The sequence below is a fragment of the Grammomys surdaster genome, unplaced genomic scaffold (genome assembly GCF_004785775.1).
Source record: "Grammomys surdaster isolate TR1022 unplaced genomic scaffold, NIH_TR_1.0 205, whole genome shotgun sequence".
NCBI lineage: Eukaryota > Metazoa > Chordata > Mammalia > Rodentia > Muridae > Grammomys > Grammomys surdaster.
Window position 1 is genome coordinate 1524573 of NW_021604650.1, and position 23196 is coordinate 1547768.

General features: G+C 51.0%; 1 protein-coding gene across 1 annotated transcript in view; it reads right to left on the bottom strand.

Annotated features, from left to right (window-relative positions):
- The window catches only part of Nrxn2 (neurexin 2), a 99082-nt gene extending 76605 nt beyond the window's left edge, over positions 1-22477 (bottom strand). The window contains 5 exon segments of the mRNA XM_028770976.1: positions 2023-2071; positions 2073-2095; positions 4354-4383; positions 9041-9058; positions 21748-22477. Of these exon segments, the coding sequence (XP_028626809.1) occupies positions 2023-2071; positions 2073-2095; positions 4354-4383; positions 9041-9058; positions 21748-22477 (850 nt within the window).
- Positions 22478-23196: the final 719 nt, after the last annotated feature.

Here is a 23196-nt window from a genome sequence, read left to right on the forward strand (position 1 = left end):
AGAGAGAGAGAGAGAGAGAGAGAGAGAGAGAGAGAGAGAGAGAGAGAATACACCTTGAAGGAGCAAAGATGGACCCTCGTGGAGGCTGTTACTTGGGAATCCGAATGTGTAATGGAGTTCCCTGGAGCACTAGCTGGATCTGAAATGCTCAAATCCTGAAGCGCCAGGGGGCGCTTTGCTCCATCGCCTACAGCGGCCAGACCACAGTCAGGAACTACAACTCCCATCAGCATGTGAGAAAACCCAACTCCTAAGAGCTCCTAGTGTAGGAAGGGAGTCACTGCCAATACTTGTTTGCTTCTCCATCAGAGAGTCTATGGCCTCACAAGTGTTCCCAACAAAGCTGAATGTGGCCAGAACTGAGAGAGTTTCTAAGTACCATGAAAGGGAGGCACACAGCTGCCCCCTTTGCAGACCCAGCTCAAAGGCCTCCTCTGGGAAGATCTCCAGCCCCTCTGACCCTCCTGGCTCTGGGAAGCTACAGCTGTGTGTTCTGCTCATTTGGCACTTACTGCCTAGGAACATCTTGTACAGCTCCCTCGGGAGGAAATGTGATGTGAGAGAGAAGACCTGGGTGCTGGTGCTGGCTCCGCCAACCAGCCCTATGACCTCGGCCAAGCTACAGAAGCTCTACGCAAGCTTTCTCCTCTGGGGGAAATAAAGGAACTACCTGTCAGCCGACCTCCCAGGTCGCTGCAGGAATCTAGAAAGATGATGAAAGGACAGCCCATAGTCCAGCCTGTAAGTTACCCTGGATGTGACTTTGTGAAGGCGCGCATGCTCACCTCTCCGCCAGTAAATAAATAAGTTCTTCTGAACAAAGCCTGCAGTTACCATGTTCTTACACGGACCACGGTTTATTGCTGTTATTTGTGGGACCATCAGTGAGATGCTGGGATCAGTGACCGTTCACTCATTTTAAATAACTGTGAGCCATGTGTGGTGGTGCACACCCTTAATTCCAACACTCAGAAAACAGAGGCTGATGTATTTCTGTGACTTCAAGGCCAACCTGGTCTACACAGTGAGTTCCAGGCCAGCCAAAACTACATAGTGAGACCCTACTGAAATTAATAATTAATTAATTAAATGTTCTGAGCTTGTGCCTACATATATGTCAAGAGCTGTGCAGAACATGGAGAGAGACAATGAAAATCCTGTCCTCAGGGAGCTCAGGACCAGGAGGGGCAGCAGAGTGACAGGATGTGGTATCACTGATTCCACAGAGATGCAGACAAAGGGGCTCCCAGGAGTGTCCAGGCTGGCCCAGGAGTTCGGGGAGAGACGCAGCAAACACAGACTAGATGCTTTTTTCATGATCTGGCTGTAAAAGACAGCAAGGAGTTGGAGCAGGGCTTGGGACGGTGCAAACCCAGGCGCACAGTAGGATTCTAGCTGGAGGATGGAGGTGACACCACACAGCTTTGGCTTGAATACAGAGCTTTGAGAGTTGTCAGGGCGTCCTGTACTTTTCTCAGCAAAGAGTCCTGACAGAAGTAGCCTCTGTCCTAACAAGTGAGCTGGAATCCCAGTGTCCTAAAACACTAAGGGGCCTCGTGCTGGCCTCTGGGGCTTTGACTGTTTCCCCACCTACAAAAGCAATGATGCCTGCCACTAAATGTCATCATGGCTTGCTGGGACAATATAGGTGACACACACAGATAACAGATGCTAGCAGCTTCCCCCAGCCAAGGCACCTAGCAGGCTCTCGGAATATGATAGTGCCCTGCCACCTGTCACTCCACTGCAGCAACACTTTCTAGAGATGGGCGTAACTGCTGCCATAGAAAAGGGCATCTGTGCTCTGGTAGGTCATCAGGACAGCTAAACTTTGGGAAAGAGATGGGTCCTTCACAGCAGGGCACAGAGCGGTGCCCCTGGGAATGGGTGCAGACCTACTGCAGGCCTGGAGGCAAGGAACAGGGGCATGCCGTACACCTGTGAAGACTCCTCTGCCTCTCAGAGCAGTTAGCCTACAGCAGGGCGAGGGCTGGGCTGTCTGGGGACCATGGGATCACTGACCTTTTGTTGGCTGGTGCACATCGCCGGCTCCTCCTCTCCCGGCCCCCCCCCTCGGAGAACAGTAAGGACCCTACTGGAGAAGCAGAATTGGGGAGTCAGGCACAGGGGCTTTGCAGCCAGTCCCATCCCAGTCTTGAGGTGATGGAAGGCCCTATCCAGGACAAAGGTGCTGCCTGCAGGCATGGGCAAGGAAGGAGAGCTTCTCTGGGGATTCCCTAGCCTTCAAGGTCTCTTGAGAAGGAGCCATGTAATAATCCAAAAGCCACCAGCTGCAACTGAGGAGTGAGTCAGTCTAGGGTGAGGAGACCAAATTGGGGGAGAAGGGCAATCCTGGGGACCAAGGTCCTGAGCACCTGTACCCAAGCTTCCCCATCACCCTGTGGGACCACTGCCACATCCCTGGGGCTCCTGCTCTTCCTTCACTGGGCATCTCTGCTCACACTTTCTGCTGGGTTAGAGAATATCCTTGTCAACATGCTTTTGCCTGACTTGTACCTGTGTTACACCTCAGTTCAGGTACCACAACCCTCCTGCTCTGTGCTAGAGCTCTCATGGGCCGCCCATAACTGCTTCAGTCACTACAGTGGCTGCTCTGAGGGCTTCTACCTAAACTATGTGGGCTTCTGGGGTTTGTCCCTCCACACACCGCAGAAGGGCTGTGCTCACCCAAGGAGGTCCTGGCTAGGCAGGGCTCAAGGGGATGCATGTAAATCTTCCTCAGAAATCAGTTCTCAGCCTCATTCCCTGGTTCACCATGCAGGACCCAGCTCCAGCACCCCCAGAGGCACAAGTTGCCATGTCTAGGCTCCAGGACGGCTTGAGCTTCACCCAACCTTGCCAGTGAACACACACTCTCTGGAGCCTGGCTCCCAGGCAACCAGCCCTACTGCTAAGTCCACAGGATGAGGAGAATTCAGGGATAAAAGGGGAAGTTTCTTTCTAGGCTCTTCCTCTAACACCAGTCCACAGTCCTCAGAACTAAAAGCAGACAAATGTCTGAGCTGCAGAACCTTTCAGATGAGGGGAGGCATCTCTAGGAACCTTCAAGAGAACTTCCTCAGTGTCTGAGGAGAGCCACAGCCAGCACTCCCCAAACCAAGGCTGTAGAGAAAAGAAGGATGTGAGCCAGTCAGCCAGGACCATCCTCCTAACTTCCTGTGTGGGACTTCCTCCTGCTTACTTCTGACCATAATTCCCATGCCTGCACAAACTCCAGGCCCTCATTTATCAGACCTAAATCCATCCCAAATTTCAGATCTTGACAAAACTCTCTTGCAGCCTAGATGTGGTCCCACCATCTCTTGGTTAAATACACAACCTTGTCTCTTGAGCAGGTACGGCAGTGCTGAGGGTGCTCATAGAGGTGGGGGTGGGTGGCGTGGCAGGGAGGTCACAGCTGGAAGGGACCAGTCAGAACTTCTAGGTTCCCCTCCAGGTTGCTTAATGCCAGGTTTCCTTGCAATACTGAGATTAGATCCCAGAGCCTTGCGTCTGCAAAGACAACAATCGATCTACCACTTAGCTATGCCTCAGCCCCCAACACTGGGGTTTTGGCTGGTGGGAGGGACTTAGCCAAGGGTAGGTACAAGCTAAAGGGTAAGTCCTAACCTAGCCACCTAGTAGGGCTGTCATGCCACCTAGTAGGGCTGTCATGCCTCCTGGTGACACTCCATAATCACAATAGCCAGCCATTTGTCTCTGGTATACTGTCCTCTGTCAGATAGCAATAAGAAACTCAAAAGATCATGGAGGGAAAGGCAGAAGAAGAGGCATTGTGGGAAGGGAGGATCCTACACCTCCAGCCCCACATTTTCCCTTTTCAACCCTTTCTAGGGACAGGGATTAAATGGGGTGTCTTCCACAGCAGCAAGGGAAGAGGAATGTGCTGCCTCAAATTCTTTCTGCAGCCCAGGCAGGCCCTTTCCTTTTTTTACTCGCATTCATAGAAAAGAAAGAGTGAGCAGAATGAGTGGATGCAAATCAAACACCGGAATGAGAAAGAGAAGTGAGATGTACCACGAGGAAGATGGAGAGAAAACAAATGAAAGGAGACTGGAGACAACGGCAGGAGAGTGTACATCTGACATCAGAAACCAAGGTGACGTGAGGGTGGACCCGAGGGGAAGGGAGGGGAGAAGGGGGACGGAGAGGGCAGCCCCACCCCCACCAGGCACCCCATACAAATAAAGAAATGGCCAAGGAAAAAGGAAGGGAAGGAGGGAGGGAGGCAGGAGGGGGGAAGGAGAAGGAGGAGGGGAGAGAACAGAAAAGCCAGGCACAGTTTGGGGCAATTCAGTCCAATCCAAACGAAACCAAAACTTCAAACCATACCTTCGCTGTTTAACGTCAGGTGAGCCGGACCTTGGAAAGGGGAAGAAGAGAAAGAAAGAAAAGAAGAAAAGAAAGAAAGAGAAGAGGAAAGAAACAAAGAAACACGAGTCATGAAATCCGCCAGAGAGAAGGGAGGGAAAGTTGCTGCTGCCACAATTTAAAACCCTTTTAACTTGTGACAGACATCGGGGGGAGAGCCCCCAGCCCAGCAGCTGAGGGAAGGGGCCCGATGCAGAAACAGAGGGTAGAGGGAGGGGAAGGGGTGTCAGAGGGTGGAAGAGAGGTGTGAGCCAGAGGAGGCGGGTCAGGGCGTTGCTGCAGGGGAGGAAGAGAATTTTTTGGTTTCTTATTTTTTTTCTTCTTGCCGGAAAAAAAAAAAGAAAAAAGGAAAAGGAAAGGGAAGTAAGCATGGCGCTGGGGGGGGGCGGCTTTTCCCTTTTTCTTTTTCCTTTTTTCTTTTTTTCTTTTCTTTTTTTTTCTTCCAGGAGGTGGAGAAAAAAAAAACGGTCAACGAGAAAAAAACAATTCGGATGGAGGAGAAAATAAAACACAACACAAAAATCAAAGCCACCTGGAGAGAAAGAGACTGTCCCGTTAGACTGGGATTGAGTGGGGAAGGGGACTGCAACCAACACACACACACACACGCACGCACACATCATGCACACACAGACACACGTGCACGCACACCATGCACATGTACAAACAGGCACACACACACACATCAGGGGTCCGCATGCCCTTGGGGTCAAGTGGATAGTATAGAAACCTGGGCCTTAAAGGAAACCTCCACACTAGGACTTAGAAAAGCCTCCTCTCCAGCCCTAATCTTCCAGATGCCCATTCCATGGGAACAGCAGGTTCCAAAGGAAAACCTGCTTGTTTCTGGGGAACCAAGGAAGCTGGAAGAAGTAAGCAGAGTCTATGGAAACCCTGGAGCAAAAGATGGTGTGATTCTTTCAGAATCTGGGAATCTAGAAACTGTGTGCCTTTGGACAGCCAAGACCCCTGGGCAGGAGGCCAAGCACTCTGAAAGATCCAAACTCTTCATGCCTAAATGACCCTACAGGTCCCTTTTCCCTGACCAGGCCTTTGCCAAGGACAATTTAGTCCAGTGAGCAAACCCTGGCAACCCTAATCTAAGGTAACCCTCCTTAGCCTGAGTCATTCCAGAATGGACCACATCAGGACCCAGATCCCAGAGAGGCTGACACCACCAGACCAGCAATAGAACTGATTCCCCTGGACTCCCTGAGATGACCAACTAGCCCTACCAAACCCCTGCTCCCTGCCCAACTACAGCCCTATCTCCATGCTGTGAGGTCTGGCCAAGAGGGTGGTGGAGGGACGATCTGCTGTCAGGAAAACAATCCCAGCTCCTGTAGCATGAGATGCTAGACCTTGGGATGGAAACTGAAGCCAGTGTGGAGACTAAAGAGTTGCAAATATCTCTTGGGCACAGAAAGGACCAGGATAGCCAGTGCCCAGGAGGCGTTAAGGAGGCTGAGGAGGCTGGGAAGGGCTTGGGTCCTGGGGAAGACAGAGCCACACGGCTCCTGGCAACTTCCTCTCCATCTCCATCGGTGTCTTATTCCTTTATCTCACCTCTAGGTCGGAGGCTAGCTTGAGGGAGGAGGTCATAGCAACTAGGACAGCATCAGGACAACACAGTTCTCAGGACATGGGGATTATTCAAAGCACTGAAAGGGCCTCCAGCTTTTAGGCTCTTTTTTCATTCCTTGCTTTAAACAGTCCCTACCCTGCCACTCACTCTTACCCCACAAAATTCCAGCACCTCCTTCTAAAATTCAGGCACCAGGCCCTGAACCCTCCTCCCACTCTGCCTGTCAGCAGCCTTGCCCTGAGGCCCTACACTTAGAAATCCAGGCTTCTGTTGCCCTCAGTCCAGTGTCCGAGGGCTCATGGATTCCGTTTCTTGTCCTCTGCCCCTCCACTACCTATGGCCCTTTAGGCCTGACTACTGCTGGGGAAAGCCACACAGCTACACTCAAGACCCTTCCGCTGCCCAGCTCTCTGCCAGCCTCATTAGCATGCGGCACTCTCCCTCTGTCACCAAGGCAACCAGCTGCTCAGCTCCCTCAGGCGTGACAGCACCAGCCATCTTGGTGAGGGGAGACCCGTTCCCTTCCTGTCTACTCCTGGCTCATCCTCAGATGACCAGATGATGGAGGGATCCCTCCCTACAGACTGTCTCCTCTCCCATCCCAATTATAGCTTGCTGTTTGTCCTGGTCCCAGTATCCCTGAGGTGCTCTCTCCCCCATGACTACCTGTGGCATCTTGCCCCTCCTTCCACTCCTCTTACAGGCTGGCAGCGATGGATGGCACTGCCAAAGGCCCTTCCTCGGTTATTCTATTTGGCTAATCTGGGTCTCCTCTCCCTGCTCAGAAGAGACTAAGGAGAAAGAGGAGGTGCTCAGGGCACTGCACAGCAGGATAGCTGGGTTCCTGGAGGAAGCCAGGCCTTAGGCTCAGCATCCCAGCATCAAGGAACAGAGAAGAGGAGGCACAGAGGACCCCCAAGAGATCTGAAGAGGGACCTCAGGGAGGTCCAGCTGAGCCTGTGTCCTTCTTGCAGTCTCACCCTTGACTTGTACCCAGACCCCAGGACAACAGCCACGGAAAGAAAAAGACGGCAATATTAAGAGACACAGACAGACATGCACAGGACACACAGAAGGATCACATGCCTACCTATGTACGCATGCATGTGAGCGTGTGTGCGCACACACACACACCCCACATGCCATATCCACCCTGCACTATTGCTGACACTCAGGCCCACATCCACACCGGCAGATTTCCAGGATACCCCACACACAGCTCATTCCCTTATCTCCAAAGCCGACCAACTTCCCTTCTTGGTCTTATCACCCTTTCCTCTCCCTGCTCCAAGCTACTTCTCTGCAGCTTCTGCCCTTCCCCTCAGCCAGGGCCTTCCCTGCTATGTTCCTCTCCTCTCCTCTCCCCCTCCTCTCCTCTCCCCTCCCCTCCCTTCCCCTCCCCTCCCTCCCTCCCTCCCTCCCTCCCTCCCTCCCTCCCTCTCTCTCTCTCTCTCTCTCTCTCTAGCTTTTTTTAATCTCACTTCTTACTCTTCCTGTGTCTATGCTCCTCCTCCTTCCTCCCAAGCCTCTCCTCTCCCCTGTCTTTTCTCTCTCCCTTTATCCATCCCTCCCTTTGTTCCAGAGGAGACATTAAGAGCAAGTTAAAGTCACTAAATCTTATCTCCAGTCCTCAGGAAGCCGTGTCCACCCAGATGTGCAGGCTCTCCCCTTCACTCTCACATGCATACAGACCTAGGCAAACAGTGACACACAGAGATGCAAACACAGATGCAGACACACAAAGGTCTGGGGATCCTCCAGAGACACATGGACACACGCCACTCCATGGACACAACAATAAGCTGGTGCCCAGCACGCCCACACAGACAGCCAAGCCACGTAAATATATGCACACGCAAACACACAGATACAGACACAGGGCTGGCCTGCTGAGACCAGGGCACCTGAGGAGACCCAAAGACAAGAAACACAGACAAGGTAAGCTGAGGATACCACGAGGAAATGGGTTCCACTCATACCCAGACCTATGGCCTTCACTGCCTGCCCTCACCAGGACTCACACATCCTTGGTGTCTCGTCTCAGAGTGCATCCTACCCACTACCTTCCCAGACAGGGGACTGTGAAGCAGGATGACAACCAGGATATGGCCTTCCCTCAGAATCACTTAGCCAACTTCACTGTGATGACCTGGAAGACTGACTGTAATCCAGCCTCCAAGTGTAAACCACTCTATCTTCAATCTTAGTCCACCCCAGAGACGGAAAAGAAACAGAGGGGAAAGCAAAGATAGAAAGTTTCTAAGGACGACAGAAGCCCCAGCATCTGGGGAAGGACAGGGACAGAGAGAGGTCCACAGACAGAGTCCTGGAGAAAGAGAGGCAAAGACAATGACAAGAGAGAGAGAGAGAGAGAGAGAGAGAGAGAGAGAGAGAGAGAGAGAGAGAGAGAGCCAGAGAGCCAGAAAGCCAGAACAGAAGGCAGGGAGAGAATGGACAGAGATCTGAGAGAAGCCCCTTGCCACCCTTGCCATGGACTGGGTTGAACGAAGAAGCTGTCCTCTTCCTCAAGCCATGGGCAGCTTTAAGCAGAGTAGAAGAGCTGGCCCTGCCCACACCCCACCCTGCCTGTCCTCTCCACCACATTCCCACTGGCCTACACCTGCAGCACAAGTTCTCTCCAGCACAGGCTGGAGGCCGGGAGCCAACCCTGCCACCCCCGACTCTCTTTACATGGCCACCATACACTTCCTAAACTGGGCAAAACCGTGTCTACTTCTGGACGCTTCCAATACTATCAGCTATGTTTCTCTCCCCAGCTCATCATCTCTTGCCAGGGAGCCCCTTCCCTTCACCGCAAGGCAGAAGGCTGGGAGCAGTATGGGGGAAGAAGGAGGACCTGCCCTCTACCCAGCAGCTTTCCCAGTCAATGAGCAAAGAGGCCCAGGAAGACGCAGTCCAACGAGAAGACCCCAGACTTCCTTCCCCCTGGGCACCCCGCAAACATGAGCAGGCAGGGAGCTGTTGCATGGCCAACAACACCTCTTCAAATGGACCCCATGGGGAAATATGCATTCCCCTAAAGATCAAGGAGGCTCCACTCACCTTCCATGGGGTGTTCCTCTGAAGTCAGCCAAGTTCAGAGAAGGGGCAGGGAGAGAAGAGAGAGGAGACCTGTTAGCAAAAGTGCTTCAAGGACCAGGGGTTCTAGGTCCCCAAGCCCACCAAAGCCCTGGCATGAGTAACTCAAACTAGAAGCCCCAAATCTCAGGGGACAGCTTTGCCTTGGACGGGGCAGTGACCACACTGTCTCCTGAATGAGTCCTCCCAAGTCAGCCAGTATGGGAAAGCTGGGCGGGACCTCTACATTCTGCACCAGATCCCATTATACTAGGAAATGAGGCCTGGAGCAGGGACATAACACCCCAAGATCACACAGAGCTGGGAAGCAGGGCTGCAAGCAGGGGAGCGAGCAGCGAGCAGCCAGCCGCCAGCCACCAGCCGCCAGCCGCCAGCCAGGCCTCCCTACTCCCTGAGGCAGGCTCCTCTCTTGGTTCATTCCACTGCAGCTCAGAGACAGATGGGGACATGCTCACACCAGAGACTGTCTTACTGAGCTTGCAGAGACACACTCACGCTCAGTGACACACTGACACACATAAGCACCAAACGACCCACTCTCGCACTTAGCTCTTATACGACTCACACTTACAGTGTTCGAGTCAAGGATCTAACAACCATCCTATAGCCCACTACCCACCCAGGGGAAAAAAAAAGACATCTGCACCAAGTCAGAACATAGTTCTGTGGCATGAGCTAGGCCCTGGGTCTGATCCAAGAAAACCCTTGCGTCAGATTCTGCTTCAAACTGCCCAAATAAGTCACTCAACCTCGCTGTACCCCGACTACACAGATGAGAGGGTGAACTGCCCCTTCTGGCCCTGGCTCTGCCTCTATGATCAGGAGAAATATCTTCATTCTGCTTGGCTTTTTTATTTGTTTTCATTTTTGAGAGTGTTTCACAGTCTTGTTCTGTAATCAAGCTGGCCTGGAACTAACTCTCTAGTCTCTAGCCTCTAACTCAGGGCTAGCCCCCTGCCTCCTTCGTGCTGGGATTTACAGGCATGCACTACTATGCTGAGCTTTAAGCACTGCTGGAGATTAAATTCAAAGCTTTGTGTATGCTATACATAGTTTACCAACTGAGCTTCATCCTCAAACTCCAGAATGTGTTTGCTTAATTTGTTTGCTTGTTTGTTTCAAAATACTGAATAGGCTAGGTTGGCCTCAAACGCATTATCTAGCCAAGGTTGGCCCTAATGTCTTAATCTTTCTACTTCCACCTCCCAAGTGAGCCAAAATGCCCTCTAAATGGTTAGATGAAGCAAAGCAGCTCCAGCTGGATGTTTACCTTAAGCTCAGTCAAAATCAGAGGACCACACTGAGGACCTCTAGACTGTGCCACACCCTATAAGCCATCAGCCTCACTTATTTAGGGCCTGGCCTGGACCTGGGTAGAGAGACAAGGTGGGTGTGAGCAGTTCCTTCAGCTAAGCCACAGCTCCTCAAGCAGGATCTGCTCTGGCCTGCTCTGTAAGAGAGCCAAGGCACTCCCAGTTTTAAACATGTCACATGTCCACTGACTGAGAGGATATTAAATGAAGCCGAAGGCAGAAGAGAGAGACTCCACAACCTACAAACATACAAACATTCAAGGAAAGACACGTATGCAGATCCTGACACAGAGACAAATTCACACACTTGCAAACACGCTGTCTCCTCCCTCCTGTGAGCACATTCTGTGGGATTGGTTCTCGGGGAGGGGCGCTATACTGCAAAACCAGATATGTTATTTATCGTACGTCATCCCACCCTGTGACACACATGCAGTGACCCAGTGCAAACACCAACGCCTGTGCAGCAGCCTAATACATGGTATTCCTCACGCACCCACCCCCACACACCCCCAAGTGAACACAGCCGTCCTGCCACCTACCTACCTCTTTGTTCACCCACAAGCTTCCATGTTACAAACACACTCCACAATACACAACACAGAGGCTTTGGCCTGACAGGTACACAGCCAAAGCTGTATAGACCACAATTCTTCTAAAGCTACGAGCCCCATCCCAACTCTGAGGGAGTTGTCCCGTTAAAGCGACCCCTGGGTACTCTGAGAACTGCTGAGCTGGAACTCTTTGGTCCTAGCTGCTAAGGCCCTAGCCAGTCCCAAGCCACCAGCCACCACCTGTGCAAACGAATCGCTTTGATTTCTAGATAATTCCATATAGCAGGTATTTCAAAAAGTACTTCCAGGCTGGAAAGATCACAGTTAAGAAAGCTTCCTGTTCTTCCAGAGGGCCCTAGCTGGATTTCCAGAGCACACTTGAGCAGCTCTCCGCACCTGTAACTCCAGCTTCGAAGGGATCTGTCGCCCTCTTCCACCTCCTTGGGCAACTGCACTCATGTGCACATACTTGTACACAGATATACACAGCAACACATAATTTAATATCTTTAATGGGTTTGGGGAGATGAACAGGTGGCTTGGAGTGCTTACAGAAGACTCAGGTTTGGTTCCCAGCATTCATATGGTGGGGGCTCACCCACCTACAAGCTCCAGTTCCAAGGGATCCAATGGCCTTCTCTGACCTTGCTGACATTGCATCGTGTGGTACAAATACCTGTCCTCAAGGACACACACATACACATAAAATAAAATAAATATTTTTAAAAGACTAATTTTTAAGGTATGTTCAGGAACATGAAGCCAGCAAGCCCTGACAGTAAATTTCTTTCCTTTATCTACTCTGTGCTGTGTGAATCCCTCACCCATTATCCCAGGCCCCTCCAGCTCTCCCTACCTGTCCCTTAGTTACATCTTCTTCTCCATGTTCTCCTCACCCATAGCTCACCTTGATGCCTTGGAGCAAAGGCCTTGTTTCTGACCTACAATTCTCAACCTCTAAAAAGTGTCTCATGATGCCATCGAACCTCGGGCCAGGCCCACAACCTGGTGGGCCTGGTGACTACTCATTTGTCACATTCCACATCAGCTTGGCTGCAAGCCTCCTGTGCTCAGTGGTATATTCTCTCCTCTCTCTGAGGAGGAGACACATCTGGACCACTCTCCACTGCCATCCCATTATCCACTTGCCAATCAGAGCCACCACAATCCTTCCTCTCAGAGGATTCTTGCCCTTAACCTGTCTGAGGTGACTTCAGAACCCTCCCCCTCAAGCCCTCTGTCTTGATTGGGCTAGACACCCAGAGAGCACTCCTCCCCCTTTTCATACCAGTCACCAGGACTTGGGGGTTCTACCTTCTAAAACCCCCATCCCCCATCAGTGCAGCCCAGCTAAGGCCCCTGTCTGTTCTGTGGGAGCTTAGATAGGACTCTGAGAGGACCTTCCTTCAGTGAGTCCTGTCACCCTGCAGTTTATATCCATATGCCACCTAAGTGCCTTGACACATCTCAAACCTACTGTAGTGTATATGGCTCCATGCTGGGCTTCATCAGGGAAGGTTAGCCTTCTCAGTAAGTCCCCTCAAATCTGACCAACCCCCTCTTCAATCTCTTAGCCTGCAACAATCCAGGCTCCAGCTGCACCCAGCCTCTTTCCAGTCCCTTAATAGGCTATGTTCTATCTACTCTCCCCAAAATACACACACACACACACACGTGCACACACACACACCCAAAGCCATCTGAGAAATCCAATGTTTCCCCTTAAGACCCATGTCAATACCTGTGCATTCTAAACACAGGAGAGCAGCAGTTACCTTCTTCCGGGCCAGCTCTGTGATACACACTGTCTTACCACTGCCCCTGTTAAAGCTACATGCAACTGTAATTTCAACTCGGCTTCCTGATGGGACTGCAAAACTGTACGAGACAAAACAATGTCTCATTCATCTCTCTACCTCCAGCTGCTTGCTCCGCTCCTGGCTTGTAAAAGACATGGCTATGTTTGTTGAGTGAATAATATAATAACACTTCTTGTGTTCTGAGCACTAAAGTAGGCCTGGATCCTGTTGTGTGCTGTTTCCTGTGGCCGCCACTACTATTATAACCATTGAATACAAATGACTATTCCTCTGTTAGAGCTGAGGAAATCAAGTGTCCAAAAGCAGAAGCAGGGCTGGATACACGGCTCATGCCCACAATTATGAGGACCAGAGGTCAGTGTCCCGGGACCCACATAAAAGCCAGATAAGCCTGGTGGCCCACCTAGGATCCCAGAACACAAGAGGAAGTAGACACAGAATCCCCAGGGCAAATCAGCTAACCAGACTATTCAAACTGGCGAGCTCTCAGTGAAAGAACCTGCCTCTGTATAGAAGGTAGAGAGCAAGTGGGGAAGACACTCAGAGTTGACATACAGACATATATGTTCACACACATGTGTACACATATATGAAACCATGAGTAACACACACGGGGAAAAATACAGAAGCAACTTATCTAAGGTCACACTTTTGGTGGCAATCAAATTTGAATCGAGAGAACCAGCAAGATAGCTCAGTAGGTCAAGGTGCTTGCCAGGTAAGCCTGACTATCTGAGTCCCACCCCTGAAACCTACACAAAGATGGGAGGAAAGAAAGAATTCCACACTACTTGCTCTCTGCCCTCCGTGAGCACCAGGGCATACATCACCCCCATAACATCATGTATACATACATGCACATATGCGCATGTACACAATAATAATTATAATCTTTAATTACATCTTAAAGGCTGGAGAAATGGCTCAGCAGTTAAAATTTCTTACTTCCGGAGACCTGAGTTCAGTTCCCAGCACCCCGAGGAGGCTCACAACTGTAACTCCAGTTCCAGGGGATTTGATACCCTCCTCTGGCCTCGGTACACACACATAAATGCAGGCAAACCAGTCATATACATAAGATAAAATGAAATACATATTTGAAAGTTTTTAAATCAATAATTGATTTAATCCAAGGCTGGGAGTGGTGGCACATGTCTTTAATCCCACCAAGGCAGGTGGATATTTGTAAGTTCAAGGCCAGCCTGATCTTCAGAGTGAGTTCCTGTCCAGCGAGGGCTAAGTAGAGAGAGCCTATCTCACAAAAAAACGACAGAATTTAATCCAAGTCCCTCTAAGCTTTAAGCTTGAGGTGAGGGCTGCTGTGGCTCAGTTGGAGGGATGCTTGCCTGAGCTCAGTCCCTGATACCGCGTAATTAGGCACCGTGGTATATCCCAGAACTCAGAAGGTAGAGTCAGGAGGGTCAGAAGTTCAAGGCCATGCTTGACTACATATCTTACGTGAGCTGAGTCTAAACTACAAAAGTAAAAAAAATTAAATTTACTTTAAATAAAAAGAAACAAACAGTTCTTGCCTACACACACACACACACACACACACACACACACACACACACTGCCTAGTGATGGACTATAACCTGAAACAAACCCTTTCTCCCCTGAGCTGTTTTCGGGGCATTTCATCACAGCAAGAGAAATGAGAACTCTAGGATAGCTGTGTCTAAAGAAGGCCAGATCTACTCCACTCCACCCAGGCCTGATCCACCGTCCCAACTCCAATCCCCTTCCAGACTCTCTCCCCTTTTCACCTCTCTACTACCCTTCCAATCACACAAAACTGAAGCTTCTTGTCCTCTGAATCCTCCTTTTCCCTCGTTGACCACACGCCACACACCATGCCTCACCCACAGCTTCAGCCTCAGCATCTGCTGTCTGCTACTGCAGCTATCCCAATGGCCACCACCACTGCTGTCACCCTTCTTGGCTACTTCAAAACAATCACCGTTCAGGGCAGGAGGCGTCTCAGAGGTAAAGTGTGTCTCACGTACAAACAGAAGACGTGATTTCAACTCCGCAGAACTCAGGTAAAAGTGTAGGTGTCTTTGCTACCTCAGCACTGGGAACGCAGAGACAGCCAGATCTCTGGGGCTCACTGGTGAGCTAGCCTAATCAGCAAGTTCTAGACCAGACAGAGAGACTGTGCCTCAAAAAAATGACAAGGTAGATGGCACTTGAGGAGTGACACTAGAGTTTATCCTGCAGCTGCACGTGCATATATGTGCACATACATTCATATATGTGCACATAGACACTCACAAATAAATGTAATTAAAATCTCATTTAAACTATTTTCCAACTGGTTTCTCCACCATCTAACTGCTGTACGGAATCCCTCTATACTTTGCTTCCTGCTTCCTACACACAGTTCTTATCTTCATCGCCTACCCGCTCAAATCCTGTGTGTTTATTCGCCAGTCTCCATAGCCAGTTCACATTCACTGTCACATGAATGACTTAAGCCAGCTACCCATGGCCTGGCCTCAGCCTCTCCTGCCATGAGCTCTACTCTTCACCCCCAGTGCCGGTGCCCCTCTACGGATGGCACACACATTTCCTCTCTTCTATACCTCTTTAATGGCCACCCCTTTACCTGGCTTGGCCTCTCCTGAGCTTCCTCATCAATATTCAAAGTCAGTCCTAAATAACATTTCACAACCCCATTACCAGTCCTCTCGACTTGTAAACCCTTCCCGTCCTTGAGACCCCAGAGTCCTTTGTTTACAGAAATGGCAAGGAGGAATTTAGCTCACTGGTAGAACCCTTGCCTACCATGTGCTGGGCCCTGGGTTCAATCCCCAATACTGAAAAAAATTAAAATTCTTAAAACTCTACTCCCACTAATTATGTACCACACACACACCAAATAAATATAGTAAAATCTATTTAGAGTCTATCCCTGTGAGCTTTAAAAAGAATACAGGATTCAGTACTACGCTGCCTACAAGAGACAAACTTTACCTAATGTGCATGTACATCCACACTTGCCACATATACACACAGCGGTCTGGGGACAACTGGCAGGAGTCAGTTCTCCCTTCCACCATGTGGCTTCTGGATTGAACAGGTCATCAAGGTTGGTGGTAAATGCCGGGCGGTGGTGGCGCACACCTTTAATCCCAGCACTTGGGAGGCAGAGGCAGGCGGATTTCTGAGTTCGAGGCCAGTCTGGTCTACAGAGTGAGTTCCAGGACAGCCAGGGCTACACAGAGAAACCCTGTCTCGAAAAAAACAAAAAAAAGAAAAACAAAAAACAAAACAAACAAAAAAAAAAGGTTGGTGGCAAGCACCTTTACTGTGGAGCCATTTTGTTTTTTTGACACAGGGTCTCATTATACAATGAAGGCTCGTGAGGAACTTGCTCTGTAGCCTAAGTTGGCTTCATATGTGCAGTGTTTCTCCGGCAGTGGTCCCAATGCTGGCAATACCTGGATAGCAATCTGTTGCTTAATCACTACACTCCTGTGCCTGCCACAGCTCTAAGCAGGTACCACACTGTGGGTTGTGCTTCCAGATTTTGTTTACTTGTTGCTATTGGAGGTTGAATATTCTTTTTTAAAGTATTTATCTGTTTCTTTTCATGTATGTGCATATATCTGAATGAGTTTCTGTGCATCAAATGTACACAAGTGTCATGGAGGCCAGAAGCATTGGATCCTCCAGAACTGGAACTGCTTGAGGGAGTGCGAGCTGCCTTACATTGGTGCAAGGAACGAAAACTGGATCCTCTGCAAGAACAGTGCTCTCCACTGAGTTATCTCTGCAGTCCCAAGCCGGGTATTACTTCTTATCTGAAGTGTTTGTGTCTGGAAGTATTTTGAAGATTTTGAATTTTTTTTAAATTCTAGGATGGCTGAATACATATAACGAGAGATCTTGGGATATGCACTCTTTCACTACACACAAGCCTGGAGCTGACTTAATACAGTGTTTTCACTCCACCCACTTTTTCTTACCCTTTAGTCCATCAAGTGAGGTTGGTGTGGAACATTCCTCTCACAACCCTGTCAGAACCCTTCAGCATCTGGGGTTTTAGAGCCCTTTACACTTAAGGTTTCTGAACTAACGATGCTCAGCCTGTACTTATTGAGCATTTTCTCTGTGCCACAAGTCACTCTCTGGACTTTGTATGAACTCACTGAGATTGTTGCAGCGACTCTTTGAGGCAGGTACCATTATTACAGCACCTCACAGACAGACAGACAGACAGACAGATGACAGACAGGTGCTCAAGTAAGCCATGAAGTCACTGGCCAAGAGGCCTGAATGAAGACTCCTTAAACCACTCTGCCTTTTTTTCTACTTCCTCAACTAAACTTCCAACACGGGAGCAATTAGATCATCTCACTCACTCCTGACTCCCTCGTGGGCCACAGCACACTACAAAGGGGCCCTTGATCACCACCTCTTGAATTAAATTGCCAGCCAACCAATGACAGAATGTCCATCTCTCCTCAGCATGCACAGTGACCATCCTCTTGTCTCCTGATGGAGGTGTGCGCCTGACAGTGTCTCTATCCCTTGACTCCATCTGGGGTCTCCCACACCCGCCGGTACACCCCTTCTTCCTGGATCGCTTTTCTTGCTCTTCTCCACACACACAGATGACACAGGGAAGTCCAGATAGATAAACCATGGCAAAGTCCCCGTCTATGCTACTCCAGCCTTGTCACCCAGTCAGCAGCAGGAACACTGATACTCAGCCAGCCATCCTTAGCTCTGTCAGCAATTACATGTGGCCAGATACCCCAGAGAAAGCAAGCAGCAAATATTCTGCCATGTGGGTTCTCAGAAGCTGGGCAAGCCAAGACCCCAGGAAATTACAGGGGGGATTCCAAAAGATCCACAAATCCATATGTATACCAAACATCTCAAGGCAAATTGGTACATCTCGCCTATAAAGCTAAAACTATTTCTCCTAATGTATATTTTATTAACCACAATGGTGAATACAACATCAAAGTCATCTAAAAGCTTTTCTGAATTCATGAGAGCTTTGAGTCATTTGTTTTCCCAATAAACACATATAAAAATAATAACTAAGTCTTTGGAAGGTTGTGCTGTGAATTACTGACTTTTAAAAATGTCCTTGGTTTCAGAAAAAGATGGAAACCACTCAAAGCAGGTAATAATGAAGTGACTGTAGCTTCCAAAGGAGAGTAAGAACCCCAACTCTGAGTGCTCAGAGATCTGCCAGGAGGGTAACGACCCCAATTCAGAGTGTTCAGAGATCTGCCAGGACCTGGTCCCCTAAGCTTTCCTGCCCCCACCTCCAGTAACTTACAGTGGGAGATCATGTTCTTCCTCCTTGGGTGGATAAGAATGTGCTAGAAGGACCAGCAAAATGGTTTGGTAGATAAAGGTGTCTGTGCCAAGCTTGGTGACCTAAGTTCAATCCCTGGGACTGACATGGTGGAAAGAGAATCGACTCCTGTAGGCTGTGCTCTGACGAGCACAAGTGTGTTGTGGCATGAGTGCCCACACACAATAAATAAATAAGTGAAAGTTTAAGAAATAATAAAATAAAATGTAGATTTAGGGAGGTGGGGCCATGATATTTAGTGCTCTTCTAGAAGACCTGGATTAGGTTCCCAGGCTCATCCAAAACCTTCTGTTTCTCCAGTTCTAGGAGCTCTGACATACATCTTAGCCTTAGCCTCCAAGGGCATCAGGCTTGCACGTGGTGCACATACATACATTCAGGCACGTGGAGGGTCAGGGGGAGATAACTAGCAAGCAATGACGCTCACCACCCAAGGCTGATGATCTGAGTTTGATTCCCAGAACCCATGGCAAAGTGGGAAGGAGAGAATCAACTCCACAAAATTTTCCTCTGACCTCCATATGTGTGATGTGTGCCGTGGTTTGTGTGTGTGTGTGTGTGTGTGTGTGTGCGCACGCGAGCGCTGTTTCTGACATCCTTGGCATGTCTTGGAAGAAAGCCTGACACACACCTACAATCCCAGCACTTAGGAAACTGAGGTGGAAAAATCACCATGAGTCTGAGGCCAGCCTGGGCTATATAGCAAGAGTGGCACACACACACACACACACACACACACACACATATACACACACACACACACATACACACACACACACAGAGTTACACACATGGACACACAGAGTGTGGTATAAGTGACTGGACACTGCTCATTACAAAAGCTGCTTCAGGACTCAAGAACAAACCTAAGGGAATAAGTAGACTGGGGGCAGCAAGAGGCAGGAGGCGGGTCAGGAGGCAGGCCAGGGGCTCCTGCTGCACCTGACAGCTCCAGGTGCACACAGTCAGTGTCTTCCACCCCACACCCACCCTCAGGGCAGATCCCAAAACATACACATGTGAATTTTCATCAACACATATGGCTTTACCACAAGTCTTTGTTCTCTCAAATACTTACTAATATCTCTCCATTCATTGTTAACCAAACACCCACTAGCTGCTGTGTGCTGTATTCAGTGCAGAGACACAGACACAACCTGCCCCTTATCAGACAAAGCACCTCTCTCTCAGCTGATAACACACACAGTGATATCTACATGCCACATCCACCCCCGCCCCTGCCAACTGTCACACACAGTGGGTCAGATGCACGTAGCCATCTTTCTTAGCTCTGCCAACTCAAACATTCATTTAACTCTAGCACATCCACTCAACAAAACCATCTCTCTCACCTACAAAAACTTCAACGCATCTGGACAATGGATGCTTTCAGAGAATGGATTGGCAGAGATGTCTCTGAGTCCAATTCCCGTATGCAGAGGCCTAATCCCACCACGGTGGGCTGTGCAGCAGATACTATAACCTCTTCATGGCACAGATTCTCCTCCCTTAAATTAGAAAGGTAGTTCATGCTGGTTTTGGGGGGAGGGTGTTTGGTTGGGGTTTTGTTTGTTTGTTTGAGACAGAGTTTTTCTGTGTAGCCTTGGTTGTCCTCAAACTCCCTCTATAGACCAGGCTGGCCTTGCACTCAGAGATCTACCTGTCTCTGCCTCCCAAGTGCTGGGACTAAAGGCGTGCGCTACCACCGCCCGGCCCTCATCCCATTTTCTTAGGAAGGCTAGGTGAGGAGGGGTCATAGGAACTGGAGAATAAAGTTAAGATTCTGGAAATTTCTCCTAAGTCCCAAATGTCTTACTGAGGTCTCTCATTGTGACACACACCTGGGAACCTGACGTGGGCACAACCCCTTCCGGCTGTGTTCTAGCCGCTCTGCTAGGTACCCATCTCCCATCAGTAAGAAAGACAACTCAAACAGACCCATTCACACATAGGCACCCAAAACACAGTGGCAGGCTCGCAGGCCTCTGTACACAGTTTCACAGTTTAGGGAGCGCCTGAGCTCCTTGGAGAAAAGGCGAGAAGGTGTCATGTTAATATACTCAGTTCCTAAAGATGTATCCCTGAACATAGTTCCACAAAATCCAAAACCCCTCCTTAAATTTTCTGTCTGCTTGCCTTTTGCGTTGTTTAGACAGAGTCCCCTATAGTCCAGGCTATCTTCAACCTCACTAAACAGCTGAGAATGACCTGCAGCTCCTGACCTTCCTGCCTCCGACTCTCAATGCTGGGATTCTACATGTGCACACCTGGCTCCTTCCTCTTCATCTACCACAGCCACAGATACACAACCGAAATGCTGAAGAAGAGACTTCCCACAACAGGGACATCTGCAGACTTGGCCCCCAGGCTGACTGAATGCACACACCCTCAGGGACACCATCCCTACGGCCACACTAGCTTGAGGACACACACTCCCTCAAAGACTCCACCTCTTTGAAGGTGCACACATGCACACATACGTACACATACACACACGTACACACACACACAATTGCAAAGCAATTCCTGGCTTATATAAGTAGAGATAGAAAAACAAATGCTGTCACACACACCTGCTGGGTAATGAGCTGCCACCCTGAAATCAATGCAGAAAATCTCTCCTCTGACCAATCACACCAAAATCAAAGCGGCTCTTTCCTTTGTCCCCTCTAAAGCACAGCCTAGCTGCCCTCAATTCAACCTCCATTCTTTTCCTGCCTGTCAACGGAGTCAGCCATGCAACCTCTCTTAGAAACCCAGGTGCTGGCAGAGGCCCCAATGTTTTTCTTCCAAGTCCCCATTCCATATTTGTCCCACCTTCCAGGGTGTCAGCAAGGTCTATCCAGCCCTGTAATCTCCATCCCAACCCCAAACTGGAAAGGGCTTCCGAGCTGGAAACACAAGCTTCCCCTTCAAGTCCTGGGAGAGACTGACTGCCATCCAGGCCCATCACCACAAAGGTCAACTTTTAGTCAGGGGCCTCAGCCACCCTCTCATGCAACTCTGGAGATTCTGTGACAGAAAACAAACACAATTTCCATCCTTCTGGTGGGTTGGATCATAGCCTCTCTGTCCCCATCTCCCTCTCTGCCCTCTGGTGTAGGTCCTCAAGTGGATTTCTGTCCAGGTCTCACAGATCAGTCAGTCCTTCTCACAAGACAGTGGCTACTGCCAGCAAACCCCAGCTCTTCAAAGGCCTTGTTCACTCTGATCTCTCCACCACTTATCGAAAACCCCTCCCTCAGGCCACACAAGCCCCCACCCCAGGTACTGGTCCCTCCTCTGTGTCTCACAGGCCCTCCCACAGCCACAGCCTTCGCAGGCCCCACCCGCACGACCTTACCATCCACTCAGAGGCCCCGGGCCACCAGTCCTTTCTGGACCTCACCACACAAGCCCCCTCACAGGTCATGCTAGCTCTCACCCTGGCCACGCCCAGGGCCACGCCCACACCATCCGCTGCAGGGCTTACCCTTGAGCAGCACCCACCCTCACGCACTTGGGCCAGTTTACTGAAACCTAATCCCGGCGCCTCCGTGCAACCGTGGTGGGCTGAAGCGCGCCCTCCCTCGGCCTCCCGCCCCAGCACAAACCAATAAGCCCCGGCCCGCGCACCCTTCCACCTCGCGGCCGCGCCGAGGCTCACCTTCACTGCAGAACTTGCCGCCGAAGCCAGTGTGGCTGCAGTCACAGCCCACCTCGCCGGGGGCTAGCACGGTGCAGAGGCCGCCGTTGGCGCAGGGATTGCGCGCGGGCGCGCACAGGGGGTCGGCGGCCGCACCCCGCAGGCCCTGACTACCCAGCAGCGCCGGCGGCCGCTCGCCCAACTTCAGGTTGGCCAGGAGACCACGGAAAGGCGGCTCGTACTTGACGGTGCTGAGCGTGAGCGCAGATAGGCGCACGTCGGGTGGGATGCCGCCCACGAACAGGTCGCTGGCCACCTGCATCTCGCGCCGCTTTGAGCGCACCTCGGCGGCGCGGGCTTCGCCGTCCACCGCCAGCGCCGTGCGCCGCGCGTCTCGGGTCAGCAGCACCATGTGCCAGCGGTCGTCGGCCACCGGCGTGTCCAGCTGCAGCGTGGCGGGCTCGGCGCAAGACAGCGTGAAGCGCAGCCTCAGGCGCCCGTCCACCAGCAGCAGCTCCAGGAAGTCGCAGTCGCCGCCGTCGTCCAAGTAGAGCAGCAGCGCGCGCGTGGCGTTGGTGCGCAGGCTGAAACTGAGCTCGCCGGTGCTCGCCGCTCCCGCCCAGCGCGCGTAACGAGCCCACTGCCCGGGGCCGCCGCCGAACTCCAAGCCACGGACGCCCGCCGCCAACGCTAGCAGCAACAGCAGCGGCAGCAACTGGGGTGGCGGTCGCCACCGACTCCCGAGAGCCATGCCTCCGGCGGCCCCGACGCCGCCCGGCCCCCGGCCCCGCTCAGGCTTCAGAGCCGCGGGTGCATGGGGCGGGGAGGGGGCCGGGCGCCCCTCGCGCGGAGCGGGGCTCTCTCGCCGATTCACAATGCCATGGACCCAGCCGCGGGGGCTCAAGTGTCCACGTGCCCGGATGGCAACGAGGGCGGCGGCGGTGGTGGAGCCCCTCCCCCGCGGCGGGCTCGGAAGGAAGATGGGGGAGGGACGCCTGCAGGGAAACAGAGAGGAAAGGTTTAATCGAGGGTTCAGATTCAAGGGTTGTCGTTGGTGTCTGGTTCTCCATCTCAAATTAGCAGGTGACCACCTGTTTCCTTTTCGCACATTTTGGTTTTTGGAGACAGTCTCATCTAGCCCAGGCTACACCCACACCCACACACTCCTTTTGTAGTGGAAAATGACCTGGAATTTCTGATATCCTCCTGCCTCCACCTCTTTTATGTGCTGGGATTACAAGGCTGGTCCACCGTGGCTAGCTCCTTTGAGGTTTTCAGCTCGCCTTGACCTGCATAGGTGCTCCAAGAAAGAGATTCCATCATACTTGGAAGTACTGGGGGGCTAAAAGTTGAGGTGGTGCTCACTATGGGCATGATTGGTTTGGTCTGAGGCATGGACCGGTGAAAAAGTGACATCATAGAGTCTATACAAAATTCAGTGGAGAAGCCCTCACCTAACCCTCTCTAAAG